This window comes from Vicia villosa, linkage group LG2 (assembly GCF_029867415.1).
Source record: "Vicia villosa cultivar HV-30 ecotype Madison, WI linkage group LG2, Vvil1.0, whole genome shotgun sequence".
Lineage (NCBI taxonomy): Eukaryota > Viridiplantae > Streptophyta > Magnoliopsida > Fabales > Fabaceae > Vicia > Vicia villosa.
This window is the reverse complement of record NC_081181.1, coordinates 154562950-154586858: the sequence shown is the minus strand read 5'-3', so window position 1 is coordinate 154586858 and position 23909 is coordinate 154562950. Positions and strand designations below refer to the sequence as shown.

Below are 23909 nucleotides of genomic sequence, written 5' to 3'. Positions count from 1 at the left end.
TAAATGCATGCATCAATTCATTTGTCACTAAAAACTTATTTTACTCATGCACTTATTGAATTTTCTATAAAATTTTACACCATCGACGTAAGTATTCAACATATATATATATATATATATATATATATATATATATATATATATATATATATATATATATATATATATATATATATATATATATATTTGAATTATAATATTGGATTCGTGAACGGTGTTGCAAGTTTCTGGTGTAGTGGAATGCATTGGTAGATTTATAAAGTTAGCACTAAAATGTTCAAGTCAGTGAATGAATTCAACAATAGATAGAAGGAAGTATGAAACGTTTGTGTATCCTGAGTCTTACGGATGTAGAAACATGGAAAACAGACTTCTATGTCGAATCATGGAAAACATTGCTATAATGTCATGTCTTTCGCCCACAAGAACGTTGGTGCCACTTACTAGTGTATGAGGAGGATTTTATGAAGGTAAAGGTTTTCCTCGCATTTCCCTCGTCATTACTCGCCCTAGGAAGGAGTCACCATTTCTCTTCTATCTTTTGGTTACATATTAGGTGATGAGTTGAGTCATCATCCAGGTGACAGATAAAGTAAAAAGGCCCGTGTATTTTGTAAGCAAGGTGTTTAGAGGTGCCAAAACACGTTATTAGAATATTGAGAAGTTGGCACTAGTCGTCGTCGCGGCGAGGAAGCTAAGACCTTACTTTTAGGATCACAAGATCTTTGTTAAAACCAATTATCTAGTTTGACAGGTCTTAAAAAAAGCCAAATTTGGCAGAAAGGATGGTATCTTGGGCAGTTGAACTCTTAGAGTATGGCATCTAATATGTCCTGAGGGGAAGCATCAAATCACAAGCTCTTGTGAATTTCCTGGCAGAATTCAACACTCCTTTAGACGAGGAGACGCCCCTAAAGTGGGCACTGTCAATGGATGGTGCCTCCAACGTGAAAGGAAGCGACATTAGGATAGTCTTGGAAGGATCTGGCGACATACTCATCGAGCAAGCATTGAAGTTCGAGTTAATCGCCAACAACAATCAGGAAGAGTAATAGGACCTTATTGCTAATATGGTTCTCGCCTTAGAGATGGGAGCCTTTAAACTGAAGGCCAAAAGTGACTGCCAATTAGTCGCTAACCAAGTCTTAGGGGAGTACCAGAAAAAAGAACCCCAGCTGATAAAATATTTACAAAAGGTACAAAGTCTCTCCTCTCACTTTACTTCCTTTGAAATAGAACATGTTCCCCGCGAACAGGACTTCAAAGCAGACCTTTTGTCCAAACTATCCGCCTTAAAGACAAAAGGATTTAACATAACACTAATCTAGAAGATTCTCGCGCCCTCTAGCATCGCGTCTGACGAGGTGTACTCCTTGAAATTTATCGTTGAGTCTAGATTGATTTCGCCCATACTATGTTACATGCAGGAAGAAGAACTTCTAATAGACGAGGGGAAAGCAAGGAGAATTAGAAAGCAGGTTTCCAGTAACACTTTTCTCTCAGGAAAGCTTTACAAAATGCGGAGAGCTTCCCCCATACTGCACTGCCTGGGCAAGCATGAAACCGCCCTGGTACTTACAGAAGTACACAAAGGAACCTACAACAAGCACATTAGCGGAAAATTCCTCGCTCACAAGTTGTTAAGGGAGGAATATTATTGGCCTACTCGGATAAAGGATAGCACCGCCTTCGTCAAGAAGTGCGACCAATGACTTAGACATGTTGACTTTCATCATTGCCGCCTCTTAAGGCAATATTTAGTATGTTAGACTTCATAGATAAGATCCTTGCCGCCTCTAAAGAAAATATTTTGTACGTTGGACTCCATAAAGGAGATCCTTGCCGCCCTTTTAGGTAATGTAAATAATATATCTAACTACTCGTTTGAGGGACTTAGAATTTTCTCGAGCGAGATCAAGATGTATGAATCTCGCCCAAGGGGCACAACTGAAGTCTTGCCTAAGAGACTTAGTCTAAAGTCTTATATAAGGGCTTGATAGAATTCCCCCGCAAGAGAATCAATGCACCTCCTAAGGACTTATTGTCTCATCAACCAGGCTTTGCATAACTTTCCTAAAGGACTAGGATCACCAAACTATTTAACTCCTCACCTGAGGGACTTAGAGTTTCCTCGGGTGGGACAAAGATATATAAATCTCTCCTAAGAGGTGCCTAATGAAGAAATGTCTAAGAGACTTAGTTTTAAGTTTTTTTCTAAGGGCCTTATAGATGTTCCTCCCAAGAGAGCCAATGACTTGCTTGAAGGACTTACCATCTCATCAGTCAGGCTTCGCATAACTTCGTCTGAGGATGTAGGATCCCCAGGCTATCCAACTCCTTTCCTGACGTACTAAAAGTTTCCTCGGGCATGACTTAGATGTATAACTCTCGCCCAAGAGGTGTGAATGGATTCTTGCCTAAAAGACTTAATCTTAAGACTTTTTTGAAGGCTTGATAGAAGTCTCGCCCAAGAGGGTCAATGCCTCTCCTAAAGGATTTACCGTCTTATCAGACACACTTCGCTTAACTTTTCCTGAGGAAGTAAGATCCCCAGGCTATACAAATCCTAGCTTGAGGGACTTAGTGTTTCCTTGGGCGGGACCAAGACATATAAATCTCTCCTAAGAAGCGCAATTGAAGTTTTTCCTAAGAGACTTAGTATTAAGTATTATATGATAGCTTGATAGAAGTCCCTCCCAAGAGGGTCAATGCCTCGATTAAAGGACTTACCGTCTCATCAATCAGGCTTCACATAACTTCCCATGAGGGAGTAGGATCCCCAAGCAATCCAACTCCTCACTTGAAGGACTTAGAGTTTCCTGGGGCGAGACCTATACGTATAAATCAAACCCAAGAGGCGCGACTGAAGTTTGACCTAAAGAGACTTAGTCTTAAATCTTGTCCGGGGGCTTGATAGAAGTTCCGCCTAAGAGGGTCAATGCCTCGCCTAAAGGACTTAATGTCTCATCATTCAAGCTTCACATAACTTGTGCCTCCCCCAAGAAGGGCGTAAATTTTATGTCTCCCTTAGGGAGGTATCACCTCGCCCCAATACTTTCCTTTTGCCCAAAACATGGGATAAGATGTTTTTTGGTAAAAGAGAAGTCAGGGTCAGTAACTAACCTACGTGTCCCTAGAAAATAAGGTTTCAATGGTCCATCATTAACTGAATGGGCGATGACCCTTCCCAAGGAAACCTTAGGCCTAAGGTCTCTATAAATACCTCTTCCTTAAAGAGAGAAATGACATATCTTAACCCATATAAATCACACCTTACATACTCAAAAACATATAGAAATAGCTTCTCATCTCATGTGAGTGGGTCCTCCAAACCATCATATGGAGCTTCTCTGCTGCTGTTGGCAAGCCCAAACCACCATACATCATAATATACCTACTAAGGTCTCCAAGTGCCCTTGCCCTTGCAAGGATAACACGCACACCTGCACTTTTTGACCGATACAATAGTCATTCAATGTATCTTGATTTAGAGATGAAGTTGGTGTCCAATAATCCTTGAACTGTCTTGGCTACTACTTCAACCTTCTCAAGAAACTAGTACTTTATTCGCCAGGAGACGTATCAAGCTTCAGGATCGAAGTCTTACTTGTGAAAAGCTATGCTAAAATCAATGTCAAGCATCTCGTGTTGTGAAACAACAAAGAAAAGGTCAGTGTTAGTTTTTAGGAATTTGATAAGCCTTTCACTTAATTCGGATGAGTGACTGCCGCTTATCTTTATTGACAGGGAAGGATTATCATCGAGTTTGCCTTGATCAATGTCATCTTCTCAAGCGCTGAGATCGGCCATATTAACTTCCCCCAGGGTTTTCCCCCCAGCTACTAAAGTATTACCAAATATTTTGAGTATCACTTCATGGATGCGAAGATCTCTGCGCATGTCGGCGACGATGGTAGCCAGTTTGCTGCCATTACTGTGATATTTCATCTTGAGGTTGACCGGGAATGCCACTGCATCCATAAGGAACTATCAAGAAGTGTACACATGCTCTTCTTTCGTCCTCTCCTTCTCAGAGTGGAATTGTGATATCAATGCCTCTAGGTGATTGAGTAGTGGAATCATTGAACCCCAGAAGGCTGTTGTCTTCGCATGGTTTTAGATCTTTCATTCGTAGACCTAATCTCTTGAAGATCTCTAAGTACATCAAGTTACATGCATTTTTGTCACATATAAGGAAGCCTAATACATCGTGGTTTGCGATGGTGGCGGTTATGACCAACGATGATGTAGCATTAGGGATTTTATCAACCTTCTCGTGGTCACAAAAACCTAACAGAGATCGGTGATAGTGTTTAACCAAGATGTTCGGAGGAGTGAAAGGGATCAAAATCGGGAGATAATTACCTTCTCCTTAGGAAGGCCTTACTGAGGTGATCTGGATTTGCATCAACATGATCTAATTGTGGAAGTTTGCAAAAATCAATAGATGATTCCATTATTCCTGATTGGAATCAAAATTACGCTTGAACTACGATGTAGGATTTCTAATAAGTGCTTCAAGTCTTTGGTGCGGTGGAATACGGAGGTGGACCTGCAAGATTAGCGCTCAAACGTCTAAGTCAATGAATGAGTCCAAGTTAAATTTACTTATTTTAAAATGACATCTAAAGTCAAATAATTCGAAATTTTTCTAATACTCCATACAATGAAATCTCAATTGCTTTATTATTATTATTATTATTTCAAGTTTTACAAGTTAGTCTCCAAATTTTTCAAAAAAAATTAAAGTGTCCCTTAATTTAAGAAAAAATTGAAATTAGTGCTTAATATTTTACAAATTGTTCTCTTTAAATTTTTAAAAATTGGAAATTAGTTTATTTTTAAAATTTTAAATTTGATTCCAAAAACTATAAAATATTTTAAAACTATGCAAACAAAAAAATTAAAAAATTAATTGAATTGTTTAAAATTTAAATTCCTTAAAATTCCAACTAACTCATCCTAATACCCTCTAAAATTTTGTAATATTTTAACTAATAAAATACCTTTTGTTTTTGTATTCAAGATATTTAGCCTTGGGTTTAACCTTTAATTCATTTTTCTTTTTTAAGTATTTAAATTACAGGGGAACTAATGCTATGATTAAGATTGCAATTATAATACACAACATGTGTTAGTCATCTATGAATGCATGTATGTACATGGTCCCAAACTCCAAGTGTTGAATGTTATGTCTAAATTATTTGTTCAATTGTGGTCAGTGCTTTCCAAGCAATCCTCTTCATCATCAATATATCATATACTATAGTAACAGTTAACGCCCATTAGAAATATGTCTTTTTCTTTCTTCCTCATGAGTTATGAGTGGTTTTCTTAATGAGTATTTCTTTACCCACCTCCTAATCTTCTTAGCCACCTCTGGTAAATTTATCAAAATACCCCTTATTCTCCTTTTTGAGTTTTCGAAGATGCATTTCCGAAAACATCCTTTTTGGGAGAGGGGTGTTTTCGGAGATGCATATCCAAAATATTCCAAGACCAAATTGGTCTTGGAATGTTTCGGATATACACTTCCGGAAGAGTTCAATAATTATTAAAAATTTAAAATCAAGGTGAATCAATACAATTAATAGGTATAAAATGAAAGTGAATCAATAAAATGAAGGTGAATCAATAAAATCAAGGTGAATCAAAATTTCCTAAACAATTTTAAAGTTAAAAATTATTTTACTAACTTATATAAATCAAAAACATCTTAATTTCATAAGTAAATTTTGAATTATATAAAATTAAATATAAAATTTATTCATTAAATAAAATGAAGACAAAATCTTTTTTTAATTTTTTTAAACTAAATAAAAAATTATAACTCATTTTTAATTATGAATCAGAATAGAAATATATAAATATATAATCATAATTATTAATTTTGTAAGTGAAATATATAAATATATAATATATAAATATATAATAATTATTATATAAATATATAATAATTATTATAAATATATAATAATTATTATAAATATATAAATATATAATGATTATTTATAAATATATAATAATTATTATAATTATTATATAAATATATAAATTAAAACACTCATTTTTTTAATTTTTTTATAAATATATAACAATTATTATAAATATATAAATAAAAAATTATAACTTACTCCCTCTGTCCCAAATTATAAGAGAAATTCATTTTTTTTACTCATTGAATAATTAATGTATCTGGTCTATATATAGATTAGATATATTAATTATTCAATGAATCTAAAAAATGAATTTCTCTTATAATTTGGGACGGAGGGAGTATTTTGTAAGTGAAATTATTTTAATTAAAATTATTTTAAATTTTAAAATATGAATCAGGATAGAAATAGATAATAACTATTATTTATAACTCATAAATTATATCAAAATATATAATTATTATTCATTACTCATAAATTATATTCCAATTTTTGGGATTTTTTCGGAAATGCACTTACGAAGTTGGAAAAATTTAGGAAAAAAATATTTCGAAAATGCATTTCCGAAGCGGGATAAAATGGGGTTTTCACTGGGGTGACCCCATAGGGAGGTGGGTAAAGAAAAACTCTTCATTAATTTCAAATTCTTTAACATTTATAACAAAGGCTTGTGCAAGATACTATGTGCTTGATTCATTATTTACGTGAAAAATATTGCAATGATTCATAATATTAATCATTTATGGGTTGAATAAACCAACAGTGTTCCCTTTGATATAAACCATTTGATGATTTATTGGATTTTATTGTTTTCTGATTAGAATAATAAAAGTTTGGTGGCTTCTTTTAAAGTGTTCTGAATTAGTTTGTTAGTATATAATTGATCTGCCAACTATGACTAGGTTTAGCAAAAGGGCCTAACCCCCCATAATCAGTCAAAAGACTACTCATTTATTATCAACTTGGCTCCTAAAAAAATTGTAAAAGAAAAAATCTCTTTTCATAATATCCTTATTGAACCAAGAACCATTGTTCCCCTTAGATACCACATATCGATGAAGATGCTATATCTTGTAGGTTGTCAATACCTAAATATGGAAGACACAATTAGATGAAGACTTTGCATATCCTAAATTGTGGGTCCAATTTTATTTTAATTAATTTAGGATAGTTTTTCATCCCACTCTTGTTATATAGGTCTACCACTGAAAATTCGAATATATTTTTGAATGTATTTGGAGATATATTTTCGAACACACTAAATATTATTTATTGACAAAATTTAGTTCGGAGATTCATTTTCGAATACATCCTTATGATCTGCAAGTGGAGAATCCTTAGCAAATGAGATCCGAAGTTCAATTGGGACATCCTCATCATGGTGCACACGACTCTGGGATCCCGACCTCTGTGATTGTCGACTCCTAGAGGTTGATGCCTCCATATCGTGGGACTGGGAGAGCTCCAGCCTGTTCATGCTTACGAGCCCTCTTGTGAAGAGCATACCCGGTTAGGGTGAGTCGCCCGAGTCTCAACCTTTTGATGTTTTCAACCGTAGCCCTAAAAAAATTAACAAATGAGATTAGTATGAGGAAGGAAAGAGTTCGAAGATGTATCTCCGAAAACCTAAAGCAAAACACTTCGGAGATGCATCTCTGAAAGAAATCTTCGTCAAGCTTCAATGACAGAAGTGCTTCTACGATTGCCATAGTCATCCAAGCTCATTCAAATCATATAAACACATTCTATACATAAACTATTTGAAATGCTAATGTTATCCAATGCATTAAAAATAATCTATTTGAGCTAATACATTAATCAAAAATCAAAATAAGCTACATTAGAAACTTACTAAAAAATATGTTGATGAAGGTGTATAGTGCTCTGATGTTTAATGCAGTAGTTAGAGGGAGTTGAGAATGAAAATTTACAAATAAATATTGCTTCAAAACTTGATTTTGAGTGGGAATTGGAAATGGGTAGAATGAGATAGAGGAAAAGTTTTTGTTTCTGAAAAATGAAGAAGGAGAAGAGGGGTGGGTCTGACACGAGCTTTAAATATGCTCACCGAATTCAGAAATGCATCTCTAAATTAGTTTTTTTAATTAAAAAAATATATTTGAAGATGCATCTTCAAATACACCCTACAAAGTCCTTCGAACATACATCTCCACATAAAATTAAAATAGAGATTTTGTGCGTCCGAATTATCTCTCCAAAAAATGGACCTGAAAAAAATAGGGGATGCGATAAAAAATTGCCTAATTTAAAATAAAAACATATATGTAAATGCAATTACTATATGTGGCCCAAAATCTCTTTAGTTTTTTCTATTAGAATTCTTCTCTTTATACCAATCCTTAGTTGGTTCAGTGGTGATTGACGCTGGACTTGGTAGGTCGAACCATGGTTCGATCCCTCGCGATCGGGAGGGGGATAGAACCACTTGATGCCAGAACTCGCCCCCGAACCGGACTACACCGGGTATAAAGAAAAAAAAAAATCTTCCCTTTATGAGTTTATAATTTGGACTATTCAAATAAAAATGGGCACTGTTTTCTTCCATGTTGCCTCAAATTATTCCAAAGACCCACGCTTAACTACGCATAGATGTAACCATGTTCTTAAATTCCTTCAAAAAGGAAAAGCATATCACATCATCACCTACACTATTCCTTATTGGTAAGCAAAGAATAGAGCATGTTAGAGACGCTACTCATTGACCAATTCTCAACTTTTAAATAAATAAAAAATGTGTGACAATACTCAATTTAAAAGAAACTCAACATCTTTGAGTTTTCTTATTGTGATAGGTCCACATATTAGATTTAGATATAATTAGAGATTTATTAAATACTATATTTAACAAAACAAATTTGTTAGACTTAATTTATGTTTACAAAATTTCTAATTTCTAATAAGAGATTTATTAAATACTACATTTTAAAAAAATAACGTTAGACCTAAATTTAGTATCTTTTGGAAATGGTTCCTAACTAGAAAGAGAGAAAGGCAATGTTTGTTTTACGAATGGTTCAATAATCCATTATTTCATTAGATTGTATTCAGAGTTAGGTGAGTTATTGGTTTGTTTTAGATGGATCAAGAACCCCTTCAACTTTATTGCTACTTGTAGGTTTATTACTAATTGTATTGTCTCCCTCTTATTATTTCAACGTAATTTTTTAATAAATCTATTTTCATTCATTAATTGTACAATAAAGTAGAAGGTTTAAAGAAAAAATAAGACACACATATCAATTAGAATCATCCTCTATACATTAAATTCAATAAATAAACGTGAGAAAATATGGGGAAAAATTCAAATTTTACATTAATTAAAGATAAAATCGGAAAATAATTTATAAGAACTAAAACATCTCATTTTACAATTTGACTTTAGTAAAATTGTTCAGAGATGGATCTTAAATGGATCTTAAGTTTAATATAATCATATGATAGAACGTAGTATTTTGTTGTTTGCAAGTCACACATGTTCAAGACTTTCTTTTGCTATTTTTATTGATGAATTAGGCTAACATTTGTCACCACCAAAGTACCGTACTATTCTGAGATGCCGCCTTATGATTTTTTATTTCTTAGTGACGCGGTTTGCTCTGTTTGTCGCAAAACGTGTTTGGATACATTTGGAAAACACACGATTCATTGTATAAAATTTTCTAACTTCAAATACCGACATGATCTTGTTATGAATGTCTTGTTTAATATATTTTGACGGAACTAAGTATCTTTGAAAAAAGAGACACCTATGAATTTTTTAACTGGTCTACTTTAAGGGAGATTAACACTTAGGTCAACTAATATTCTGGTGTACGGGTGAGTAGGAAAGAAACATGTTTGTGTGAATATGACTCCACTGGTAGGATTAAGGACTATATATTTTATTGTTGAATCGACAGCTCTCAAAACCGCTTCAGATAAAGTGGTTAAACAAGAGAAAATCTGTTTCAACCATCAAAATACTTTCATAAAATTTGTCTTTCACATCTTTGATTTTCCGACACAATAAATAAGAAATACATTGAATCTTTTACAAAGAGTCCAAAGAATTCTTAATAATAATATTGTATTCTTGGATCAACAAATATAATTTTGTCATCAAATAATAGTTTTCTTACCTTTTATTTTTTGTACAAATTTTATTATATAAAATTCTAATTTAAAAACCTAATAAATTAAGGAACAATTATAAATTATAGTTTGTTATTAGGATAAGATTGACAATTATAAATTATAGTTTGTTATTAGGATAAGATTGATTTGATCACAAAATATGGTGTCTACTCATTACTTCGTGTTATGAAAACATCACAAAGCAAATGTGGTTCTAATTAATTGGCCATGCTCATTTTTGTGCTTTAATCCTACTTCCTTCAACCATGTTGTTGCTTTTATGCATTTATTTCATCTTCCACCATATATATTCCCATTGATTTGATTTGACACATTATTCATTATTTTGTCGTTTTCCTACCACTATCACTGTTCTTGCATCAAGTTGCTGAAATTGTGAAACTCAAATTCAAAGGTTGTTAAACTCGTTAAACCTTTGACCTCAACTAGTGTTTCAGGCCTCACTGTATACCTAGTTCATTTTTTCTTTATGACACGACACAATGTGTTTGAAAAAATCACAATATTCCCAAACAAGAGAGTTAATGCAACTAGACATTGCTTAGTGGAGAGAATTATGAAGCCCCTAAAATTTCTTTATTTTATTTTCTATTTTCAATAATAAAATTGTGCCGCTAATTAAATGTATTTATAGTAAGTGAATCGTATTAAAAATAGTATTGAGACCCAAAGAAATCATTATTTGGAAAACCCAAACAAAGTCCTTAGTTATGTTATTACGGTCAAATAGGAGAGCCTAAAGTTGAAACCTTCTAAGCAAAGCCAAAAGTTTATTTTGTTTTGCTTTTGGAGTATTATAGGAGAAGTATAAGTTGTTGAATGCTCGAGGTATTCGAAGTAGCGTGCTCGAAGAAAATGTTTTATATTCATGGAATACAATTTAAAATACCATGACTATTGAGGGTATGAGATGATATATTGTCACAGTGGAGAATCAAGATTCTTATTGAAACTTTAATTTACAGGTAAATTTATAAAAATAGTGTATAGTATATGATGAAGATTAATTTCATGCGCACACAAAATTTAATGGACGGGTTTTAAATTTAAGTTTCGGTATACCAATATAAAGTTAAATTAAAAAAATGAGATGGGAATTATTGTAGACAATGAGTGAAAGAATGATATTGTAAATGTGAAAATAGTAGGAGAGCAAATCATAATTCTGTAATTTGTAGTAAAACAAGACACAATTAATGTTATTAGTGCTTATCCGTCTAAAGTTGAGTTATCATAATTTAAAGTAAAATTTTAGGAGGATTTAGAATGCGTATTTAAGAATATACCTCGAGAAGAGAAGTTTTTTAGGAGGTGGATCTAAATAGACATGTAGGAAGCGTAACAAAAAATTTTGAGGGTGTGCATGTGGGGTATGATTTCATGGAGGTAAATGCATAGGTAAATCCATGATAAAATTTTCGTCGAATTTTAATCTTACTATAGTTAATATTTGTCTTTGAAAAAAGTGATCATTTTATCACATACAAGAGTGAGTGACATGTTCTGAGATATATTTCTTTCTTATTAGAAAGTCAGATAGCAGGACATGCTTGAATTATAAAGTTGTATCAATAGAGAGCTTCAGTAACATATATTGTGTATTCGTTATGGATGTAAGAGTCCAAAGGAGAGAAGAAACAACATTAGAGCTCCGTGAATCAAGTGGTGGCATTTGAAAGATGAAAAACAAGAGAGTTTCCAACATAAGATCTTAGAGGGAGGGTTCAAACAATCACAATGAAGTGCAAATAATATTTGGAACAAGATGGCCCAAGAAATTTAAAAAATAACTTGAGACATTGGGATAATCAAGAGGTTTTGGAACTAAGGTGAATAATAGTGGTGGAATGAAAGTGTTTAAAATAAAATTATAGTAAAAAAGAATGTATTAAAAGAATGTTCTAAGTGTAAAAATGACAAAACTTTAGGAAATTGTAAGAAAACTAAAAAAAAAAACAAGAGATCAATAAGGCGGTGAGTGAAGTAAGATCTCAATTTTTTGACGAAATATACAAACCTTTCAGAACCATGAGGGGGAAAATATATATATATATATATATATATATATATATATATATATATATATATATATATATATATATATATATATATATATATATATATATATATATATATATATAGGTGTTGAAGTATTCCTTAACACCTTAAGTGATGAAGATAAAGAAAACATGTTTCGAGATTTCCAAAATTCAGGAAGCCGAAAAGCAGCAAAATGTCTATTCGGACCGTTCGCGGATATCAGATTTGGTCGGTTCGGTTTGCAGGTCCATTTATTTTATGTTAGAATATATATATATATATATATTAATTTAGAAATAGTCTAAATTAATATAAAAAGATATTATAAGATATTTATAATATTTTATTCTAACAACTAATGAGCTTTGTTTTGGGCTTTGTTAAAGATCTGTTGGGTTTTAACAATTATAAATATGTATCTCTTCTGTTATTATAGTATAACAATTGTAGAGCTTTAAAGAAAAATGGAGAAATAATGGTTTAGGATTTAAGGGAAACCTTTTAGAGTTATCTAGGAGGATCATACTATACTTCTTGATACCTTAGATTTGAGTGATTCATATATTGAGAGTTGGGGATGTTGAAAAACACTTGGGGTAGAAAATAAGGGTTTGTTCTTGGGAACTCTAAAGACGAAGGCTATTTTTTTGTAACTCATTTATAATCTCTTGTAACAACTTTATGAGTATATTGAATTGGAGCTGCTTTCTCCCCCAAACGTAGATCTTTTGATCGAATCGAGTAAACAAATATTTCTCCTTTTTCGCCTTATTTTCTTCTTTTATATTTTCTGCTTATTGGTTATTATTGCTGAAGGTCGTTGATTTTGGTTGTTATTGTTCTTTGCTCCCACATATCAAATTAGTCGATTTGAATTGAACCTTGTCATTTTCACAATAGCAGGCTTGTTACGGAAAGATAAAGACAATTGATTTGGATCAAGTGAAATGCGTTAGAGATGAAGAAGACAAAGTCTTTGTTCAGAAAAAAAGATATAAACGATAGGTGAAAAACTTACTTCTATAATTTATTTAATGAATGATATGATATCTCAATGGACTATAATAGGTTTAACATTAGAGAAGAGGATTGAACTACAATTACTGCTATTGGATTAAAACACAATATGTAAAAGAAGAATTGAAAAGAATTAGTAACATTAAGGCGATTTGGGCAGAAAACATACCCATTGAATTATGTGGAATTCTTGGAGATAGATACATTCGGTGAATCACCAAACTCTTAACCAGAATTACGAGGTTAAAGCAAACGCCAAATGAATGGGAAAGAAACGCTTTAGTTTCAGTCAATCAGTGTAAGAGGAATATACACAATTGTACATATTATAGGAAGATTAAACTTATGAATCATACCACGTTGTTATGGGAAAGAGTGATTGTAACACCCCAAATCTACCCCGCAAATATTCAGGAAAATCAGAGTGCAAAATCTCAAAACAAGCAACATGATTCGAGGCGTCATAATTATCAACTTAAACAAATCACCAATCATGTTCGTCATCATAGATACATAACTCATATAATGGAGGAATCATACTTCATTAAACCTCAATGCTCAAATAGTCATAATATAGTAGCGAAACAACATCAACAACAACATTCAAGTCATACATGCCAAACATGGGCAACTAAAATCCAACACATCTCTATAGGGCATAACAACATAATCTAATGAGAGATAACAATATCCAAATATAACAATCAAGCGACCAGACAACACGACATAGTCAAAACAAGCTAGACGTCCCCCGAGTGCTACGTATCAGAGCATAAACACACCGACACGAGCTAAAAGGTAAACGGCTACTCCTCGCCGTTACCCGCACGTTACCAACAGAGGGTAAAATTCAAACAGAAGGGGTGAGATATCATTCATTATAAAGAAACGTATGATAATATTCAAAGCAATAGAAAAGATCATACATATATCACCACTTCTCATCATATAACATGTTACCAACAATTCACATCGTTCAAACATCTTACAAAACAGTAACCTTGCCAATAAACAAGTATGATAACATATTCCATTCACAATTATGAATTCAATACATCACAATAACATCTCCTCATCAAGTCGCAACAACATCTCATCATCATATCACAACAAACACACATTCAAAGCAACATCAAATGCAATTCAAATGTGACTCGACTTGTGTAAATGCATGTGGTACCATTCGAGTAAAACTCTCGTCTCAATCATTGCCATTGGGCCATAGTCTTTGCCTTTTTCAGGCTAATAGTCGTTGTCATTCTCAGGCTAAAGGACGCTTATGCAATGGATGCGACACAACGACACACATCCCAAAAATACATAAACAATACGTCACAACATCGTCTAAATCACCATCGAACATTATCACTATAATGTCAAACTTGAACAACAACAAAATCATCATCATTCATAAGAATGCATCACTTTAGAATAACATCGTTATGTTGCATCATCATCATACAATAATACTTCAATTCACCACAACATTCAGAACATAAAGCAATTCAATTCAAGGAAAGGATTCATAAAGATTTTCCAAGGATATTCAAAGCATATACCATGGATAGACATCAATTAGAGCTTCATGGAAGTCCGAACAACATTTAAAAACAATTTACAGTTCAAAAGATACATCATGTCAAAGTTTGAACAAGTTTTGCACAACAAGGTCCGCTTAGCGGCCTTCAAGCGCGCTTATGGAAATACAATTTCAATAACCTCGCTTCAAGCGGCTAACAACAGTAGCGAACCAAAATATGAGCTTCGCTTAGCGGACTAACTCCGTTTAGAGAGCTCTCTTTAATTTTCAAAAACAAACAGCATCCGCTTAGCGAGCCTGAGCCCGGTCAGCGGACGCGCGATTATGCAGAAAAATAACCTTAGTGACAGAACTGTGAAACCTCACATCCACCACTCAAAACCTATTCTAAAAATCAATTAAACACATACAAGGGCATCAACAATCATTATTCATCATCAATCATCCATAAAAACATGCTTTCAATCATAATTTTCATGAAAACTCATCACAAACCTAAGGTTCCTATAACACACAATCCATGGTTCAACATATCATCTAAACCCACCCTAAACATCATCATACATCCCTTTAGCATGAAAGAATCCCACCCTTACCTTAGGTTTTGGATTGAAGTCAACTCTATCTTCAACCTTGAGATTCTCCTTTTCTCTTCTCTCTTCTCTTCTTTCACAACTTTGCCAAATGAGTTCTAATTCCCAATTCCCCCAATTATCTTGTTTTGGTTAAACCCTTACTAAACCTCAACTACTAATGGGCTCTAATTAACACCTCTCACTTACTAATGCCAACATAGGTATAATAACTAATAACACTTACTAACTTATGCTATTTACTATTAATACTCAATAAGTAACACAATTATCACATAAGCACTTATAAACACACTTAATCCACATAATTCACAAATAATAAAATAAAACACGAAATAATAAATATGGGCGTTATAGTGATTGCATGTATACTAACAAAGAGACTCAAGTTAATGAGAATCAATTTTCTTTTATCTTAGGGGGTCGACTATAAAAATGATTTATCTACTACAACATGTGATGGAGCAGTATCAAGTGAGCCAACAAGACTTAGCTTGCACTAATTTTTCATTGACTTGGTGAATGCATATGATAGAGTGCCTAGAGAGATTTTGTGAAATCCCTAGAGAAGAAAAAGGTTAGGATTGTCTATATTCGAGATATCCAATATATATGAAGGGGTACATGCTAGTGTGCAGACACAAGATGGAGAGACAGACAATTTCCTCATTACAATAGGATTGCACTAAGGCTCAACCTAAATCCCCTACCTTTTTACTTTAATTTTGGATGTACTTATGTAACACATCTAAGAACTAGCATCGAGATGTATGCATTTCGCAGATGATATAGTCTTACTTGGAGAGTCGAAGGAAAACTAAATGAAAGGTTAGAGACTTAGAGACGAGTCTTAGAAACACATATTTTTTCCTAAATAGAAGTAAGACAGAGTATATAAAATGTAGTTTCAGCAAAATGAGAACTGTATATAACTTAGAGGTGAAAGTTATATACCATATTACCTCACAAGTCACACAGTTTAAATATCTTGGGTGTATAATTCAAAACGACAGAGAAATTATAGGCGGCATAAAACATTGAACTCACAATGGATAACTAAAATGGAGGAGGGTCTCAAGGGTTTTATGTGACAAAAAAGTATCACTCAAGGTGAGAGAAATTTTTTATCGGACATTGGTAATATCTGATATGTTGTACAAGACATAATATTGAGCAATTAAGAATCAACGCGAAAATAAAGTAAGTGTAGCAAATATGAAAATTTTGTGTTGGATGTGTAGTAAGACTAGACAAGATAAGATTAAAAATGAAAATTTTAGAGAGAGAGAGAGAGAGAGAGAGAGAGAGAGAGAGAGAGAGAGAGAGAGAGAGTATGTGTGTGTTAGGGTAACACCTATAGTAGAAAAGATTGTGGAAAATAGGTTTAGGTAGTTAGGATATATAAAGAAAATATATGTAGAGTCTATTGTAAGGAGAGTATATCAGATGGAGAGGATTCAAACAACTAAAGGTAGATGAAGATCTAAAAAAACTATAAGAGAAACTATTAAAATAATATCGAGATTAATGAATTGGATATGAACATGATCTTGGATAGAGCATTATGATAGAATTTGATCTATGTAGTCAACCTATTTAATGGGATAAAGTTTGATTATTATTGTTGTTCTTGTTCTTGGTTACAAGACTATTGAAATAAGGAAGTAAAATAAATAAATAAAAACTCAAAAAATAGATTCTATAATGAGATATGGGAATTAGGGAGTCCTAATTTTAAGAGACGTCAAATTTGATCATAAAATAGACATATTGTTTGTCTTTACGGAGAATGCTAATTTTGAAGCAACTGTTCTTATGCAATTTATCATTGATATCTTGAATTAAAATAGCTTATTTGTGATACTTGCTGATGATAGACTCGACAAAATTGATGCAGATGAATGTTGTAATAAACTGGATTTTAAAATTTATATTTTTAACTATTGAGATGTCCTTATGGATGAAATAGAGTTTTGCCGAAGGAATATTTGATATTCCTAATATATATCCGGAAAATCATCTCACTAAACACCAAAGAAGTTATAAAAATAAATTATAAAAAAAAAAATCTAACAAAAATATTGGTGAGAACTGTGAAGAGCGAGAATCTTCTATTTCTAACTTTATAAAATTAATCATGTATTTAAACATTAACTAAGAGTCACACACATATTATTATTTTTTTAATGAATAGAATATTTTCATCTCAAAACAACAACAAAAGTTAATCTTTTGAGTTTGAGAGAATTATAATATACACACAAGATTAATTATATGATAATTCAAACATAAATTGAAAGAAAAAACAATAAATATATTTAAACATAAACTATTAATCATTTTCAACCAACAAGAATTTTGTAAAATCAATTCAATCAATGAACAACTGCACAAAGTTGGAAGTAGTTTCTATGAGTTAAAGCAATGACCATAGTGAATGAGCTCCCAACACCACAAAATTTGGGTAAGTAACCTTTGTTTCCAAAGACAGTGAGAGTAGGTAAATAATAAGTACCAAAAATCCCTTAAAATTGATTGTCAAAAACATCCCAAAAACAATGCATCATACCCCTTCACCAAACATCACATTGCTCCCTTAAATGTAATGAAAATGACAAATACAATAGACAAAAGTCACTGTTTGAAGAGATTCATTCATTCACATATCCAAAATAGAACACAACAATTTTTTTCCTTCTTCATATGAAGTGGGGATGAATCCTCCTCCAAAGTCATAACTCATAACCATTATTTGTGTTTCAAACACTACTTGTCCAACAAAAGAAGAAACAAAAATAAAATAAATAAATGTTGTAAAAAAAAAACATTATAGGTCTACAAGAACTACCACTACTTTATCTTTTTTCATTGTTGAAGTGCTTTTTGCTTTGATTGGAAGACAAAAACTGTGAGGAGAATACAGCTATTGGATACCTTAGTATTCTATACTGTACTGGTAGATCTTTACTCACTTTGCTGATTATAGAGGCAGCCTTTGTTTATCTGACCTAGACATTTTATGTTCAGGGACTTTAAAGCTAAACAACCTGCCCATTGCCCCTTCATGTTTTCCTGCCTTGTCTTCATCTGAGGTTACCATTTCTTTTTAACCTAACCATTTATCCTTGCATGTAACCATCAATACTAATTTTGGTGATTGATTGAAATTCTTTTAAGAAAAGAAACCTTGTCCATTAATTTAAAAAGAAAATTGTAATTGGATGTCTAAATTTGTTCATATTTTGTTATTTGGCCTTTCATTCAATGATATGAACGGAATGAAACACGATAGAATTTATTTCATCTAATTCTTTGATTGTCATTTCGTCCAATAAGAGGTGAATGCATAAAATGAGTTAATTTGTTCTCATTAATACACAAACAATTTAACTAGAGCTAGGGATGACAAAACAGGTTCGACCTGTCGCACATACATGTTTTGCGCACTTTTTTTTTTAAGATACTTGTTAATTTGCTTAAATTCACCGGAATCTCGTTAAATAGATTATTATATTTGATCTCAATTTTATTATCCACCTCTCTCTATCTAGCATCACTTTATTCTGTTGAAATTCGATACTTTGCTGTTGTTTCAGAGAACGAGGACTCAAAGAGAGAGAAACTCACACACACTCTCTCTCACACACAAAGAGACACACTTGTTCAAAGTTGAAAGTTAAAAACCATCTCTCTCTCTCTCTCTCTCTTTATTTCTTTCTTTCTTTGCCTGTCACAATGTCTTGTTCCAGGACTACTTCACAATCTCACCTCATTTCCTACCATTACTAATTCCTCACTTTCTCACTTACTCACTTCCTAGCTACCCTCTCTCTCAAATCACACTCACAACAACATCTTCTCAATTAACACAAACTAGTAACTCTAACATACTTGACTAGCTGCTGCATGAAGTAGAATAAGATTAACAATGACTGATGTGTATACAAACAAAACCAAGGTTTTTACTTCTTCTTCTTCTTCTTCTCTAATAAACATGTACTACAATTTTTCTACTTTTTGAAATTCAACATTTTTACTCTTTTTTAATGCTTGGTTTTACTTAATGAAGCTCTCATGGTCAAAGAGAATGGTCAGAAAATTCTTCAATATCAAATGCAAAACTCAAGAAGACACTACTAATCATCCAAGGGAAGCTTTTGCTTCTAGAGGTTTGTGTCTTTTTTCACTTTCTATATGCAATTTTCAAAGGAAATGTTTCATTTCTTTTATTCTATCTATTTGGGAATTAATCTAGTTTGGTTTTCATGTTCAGGAGGTCATGGATTAGAATTCAGAAGCAGAAGCAGCTTATCTGAGAGAGAGCCATGCACAATCAAGAAGAGCAAAACAGGTACATACACACACACTTTACCAATTTTGAAATTCATTATTTTCTTTTTTAAATGATGAAATTGATTAGTACAAAATCTTTATAACCCTTAATTGTAATGTGCAGAGAAATTTAGCAGGAGTTCTGATCATGTTAGGCGAGCGAGAATGAACCTTGACCATCCTAGAATTATAGATGTTCACAACTATAGGTATGTTGTTTCTTTGATCTTGGTATAATTTTGTTTTTGTTGTGTGTTTAATTTCTCATGAATGGTTTTCTTTTTTTCTTTGAGTAGCGTTTTTGTTGCTACATGGAATGTGGCTGGAAGATCGCCGCCGAGTGATTTGAGCATCAATGATTGGCTTCAAGCCTCGCCGCCTGCAGATATTTATGTTCTCGGGTAGGATTTGAGTTTTGTTAACATTTTTTCAAACCAAACACAATATCTTATTGAATTGGCTTATTTGAGTTTATCTACCTACATAAGTACTTCTAAGACTATTTGAGAAAGCTTATGACATGTTCATAAGCTGTTTTCAGCATTTTTCATAAGTTCTCTAAGATAAGTTGTGAAAGTATTTTGTAATAGAAATAGCTTACATATAAGTACTTAAGTTATGTGATAAACACTTATTCTATAAATGCTTAATTAAGTTTTTTATCCAAACAAGGCACAGTACTATTTGTACTGAGAACATATTTCTATCTTTGAATTGCAGATTTCAAGAGATAGTTCCCTTGAATGCTGGTAATATCTTAGGGGCTGAAGACAATGGTCCTGCTAAAAAATGGCTGGCTCTCATTGGAAATACTTTAAACAATCTTCCCGGTACGAGTGGAGGTAGCGGATACTACACGCCTTCTCCTATTCCTCAGCCAGTTGTAGAATTGAATGCAGATTTTGAGGGATCAGCTAGGCAGAACAATTCGTCATTCTTCCATCGGAGATCCTTCCAAACAACTTCTAGCAGCTGGGGAATGGACAATGATCCCTCAACCGTGCAACCGCGACTAGACCGAAGATTCAGCGTATGTGATCGTGTGATTTTTGGTAACAGAAAAAGTGATTTTGATCCTAGTTTTAGATGGGGTTACAGGCCTAGTGACTATTCAAGAGCAAGTGACTACTCTCGAACGAGTGACTATTATTCAAGGACAAGTGACTACTCTCGACCGAGTGACTATTCAAGATGGGGTTCGTCTGATGACGACAACGGCCTCGGAGATTCTCCGAGTACAGTCTTGTTTTCACCGATGTCTTATGGAGGACCTGCTGCCTCTGGCGAAGATGGACATGGCATGCCAGGGCGATCGAAGTACTGTGTTGTTGCAAGTAAGCAAATGGTCGGAATCTTTCTTACCGTTTGGGTAAGAAGTGAATTGAAGGATCATGTTAAAAACATGAAAGTATCATGTGTTGGTAGAGGATTGATGGGTTATCTTGGAAATAAGGTAAGTTTTTAATCAATCATATGATATTATTCATTGTTCTTTCATGAGTGAGAGAGTTATTCTGCTTCTATTGTATTTGTAGGGATCCATCTCAATTAGCATGTCTCTGCATGAAACAAGCTTCTGCTTCATTTGTAGCCATTTAACCTCAGGACAGAAAGAGGGTGATGAACTAAGAAGAAATTCTGATGTAATGGAGATTCTTAAGAAGACAAGGTTTCCGCGCGTTCACGGATCTGACAATGAGAAGTCTCCAGAGACAATCCTTGAGCATGAGTAAGAATTTCTTAATACATCGTCGTCTACTTGTCTAGTCTTATTAGGTAGAATGGATACATTAACAAATTTGAATCGTTCTAATTTTGAATTTGTTTTATCCAGTCGAATCATATGGCTTGGAGATTTAAATTATCGAATAGCCCTCAACTACCGTTCTGCTAAGGCACTTGTCGAGATGCAAAACTGGAGAGCATTGTTGGAAAATGATCAGGTACTTATAACTTTTTCCATCATCTATTTGTCTTTTTTAACTTTCAACTATATGAATGAGTGCTTATGCATGTTGACATTTTTACTGGCAGTTGCGAATAGAGCAAAAGCGAGGTCGCGCATTTTCTGGATGGAAAGAAGGGAAGATCTATTTCCCTCCAACATATAAGTATTCAACAAACTCAGATAGATACGCTGGAGACGATATGCATCCGAAAGAGAAAAGACGAACACCTGCTTGGTAAGATCATCGGACACTTAACCATAACTAATACAAATTTAGCAGTAAAAAAGAGGCTACTTTTGTTGCAATTTCGAAACTTATTATGGCAGTGTAAATATAGGTGTGACCGGATTTTATGGTACGGAGAAGGCCTGCATCAATTATCTTACGTACGCGGAGAATCAAGATTTTCAGACCACAGACCAGTTTATGGCATGTTTTGGGCTGAGGTTGAATCAAATCACGGAAAATTGAAGAAAAGTATTAGCTGTTCGCGATCCAGAATCCAGGTCGAGGAACTTTTGCCATATTCCCACGGATACACCGAGTTAAACTTTTTCTGAGGACTAGATACGAGATACGCGCAGCCTTATTCAAGTAAGCGGGAGTTTATGTTTACTTTTATAGCAACAGTTTATGTTTATTTTTACCTCTGAATTACAAAACTTACAATTTCCATCACTACTATTCAGCAAGCGGGAGTTCCTTTGAACATTCATGACAGAGACAAAGCACTTCCCAAATACCAAGAAAGGTTAACAACTTACATTCATTTTTTTTTCCACTCTTTCATACTTTTTTACTTGCTTCTGCTTTTGGTCACAATCTCTTATCTCTATTGTCTAATTTCAACTTTACCTTTTTCTCTTTTTCATCTCAGGTACTAATATGTAATTTTACTTAACCCTCATGCCTTACCCAACAACAACACATGTTCAGTAGATTCCATCAAACACCAAACATCATCATCATAATGTTGTTAATGTTAACTCTAACTCATGCCAGCTTCATACTTTGATAACCATTTAACAAACACAAAACTTTACATTGTCTCTTCCTGCAACATCATTATTATACAGGTACTTTAATATTCTTCTAACATTAATGTTATGCTACTATTTATTTACCTTAAATTACTCGTGACATATGTTACATATGCACGCTGCACGCATACTCATGATCAATTTTTTTATTACTATTGTTGTGCAGGAGTGTGAAAGAAGATGAAGATATTATTTTATTCATGATTCTTTAATTATTTTTGGAGAATATTCATGATGACTGAATGAAAGTGATGCATTGTCAAAATCATCATTTGAAGGAGTTCTAACTTTTATTATTATTTTTGGTTCTAATGATAAGAAAATGTGAATTTTGATATTTATACTGATTGTAACAGTGATGAAAAAAAAGAAATTGTACAAAAGAAAGAGAATGAAATTTATAGTTAATTAATGATAGAATTTCAGAGGTTGTAGTGGTTCTTTATATGATTAGTGAGTTTACTGATAAAGGTGGTTTTGTCATCATTATAAGTAGCATGCTCTTCTTTTTATTACTGAGTTATTAACAAACTATAGTGACCAAAGTCCAAGATATTCTTTAGTTCAGAAACTCAAACATGTCTTTGAAACATGTGAACTTTTATTCTCTTTTCAATTATTATTATTATTACTCCCTCCGTTCCTTTATAATTGTCATTTTTATGAAAAAAATTTGTTTCTTTTTAAGTGTCACATTTCAAAGTTCAAGAAAGTATTTTTGTTGTTTTGTCAAAATTATCCCTAATCATTATGATAGAGAGAGAGAAAAAGTTAAATAAAATATTAAAAAGTTTAGGGTATTATTGGAAAAAGAATAATCATTACTTAAAAAGTAACAATAATCATTGATTGTCTTGGTATGTGAAAAAACTTAAAAAGTGACCATTATAAAGGAACGGAGGGAGTATTACCTATTATTGCTGAAAAATTTTGAGTTGAACTTGCAACTATGAATCAAACATCATGGCCATTTGGCCACTTCATGTATTGTGTCCATTGAATTCTGTTAGTAGTATTGAATTCTGTTAGTAGTGATATACTCCCTCCGTCCCATAATGAATGACCCAGGTTTATTGGAAATTGAAATGGGTCATTCATTTTGGGACATCATTTTATTCTAAATGGGTCACTCATTGTGGGACGGAGGGAGTATTACAGTTGAAAACTTTCAAATATATTTCAGAAGTTTCCTTCCCAATCCCTCGTCATTTTTATTTTTATTTTCACAAATTCCTCGTCATTTTTAAATAGATTTAGATAAAATTAAGTTTTCTTTCATCTTTGAATAGATTGATAGACAAATTTAG

The 23909-nt window shown here is 33.0% G+C and overlaps 1 protein-coding gene across 1 annotated transcript; it reads left to right on the top strand.

The window, feature by feature from the left end:
• The first annotated feature begins 18754 nt into the window (after positions 1–18754).
• LOC131652582 (type IV inositol polyphosphate 5-phosphatase 7-like) lies at positions 18755–23126 on the top strand. The gene is made up of 13 exons (XM_058922485.1): positions 18755–19239; positions 19351–19450; positions 19555–19632; positions 19738–19822; positions 19910–20014; positions 20334–21066; positions 21149–21342; positions 21448–21556; positions 21648–21796; positions 21900–22156; positions 22252–22313; positions 22440–22638; positions 22769–23126. Exons 1-10 carry the CDS (start codon positions 19210–19212, stop codon positions 22120–22122), a joined length of 1806 nt encoding a protein of 601 aa, XP_058778468.1. The 5' UTR covers positions 18755–19209; the 3' UTR covers positions 22123–22156; positions 22252–22313; positions 22440–22638; positions 22769–23126.
• The last annotated feature ends 783 nt before the right edge of the window (positions 23127–23909 follow it).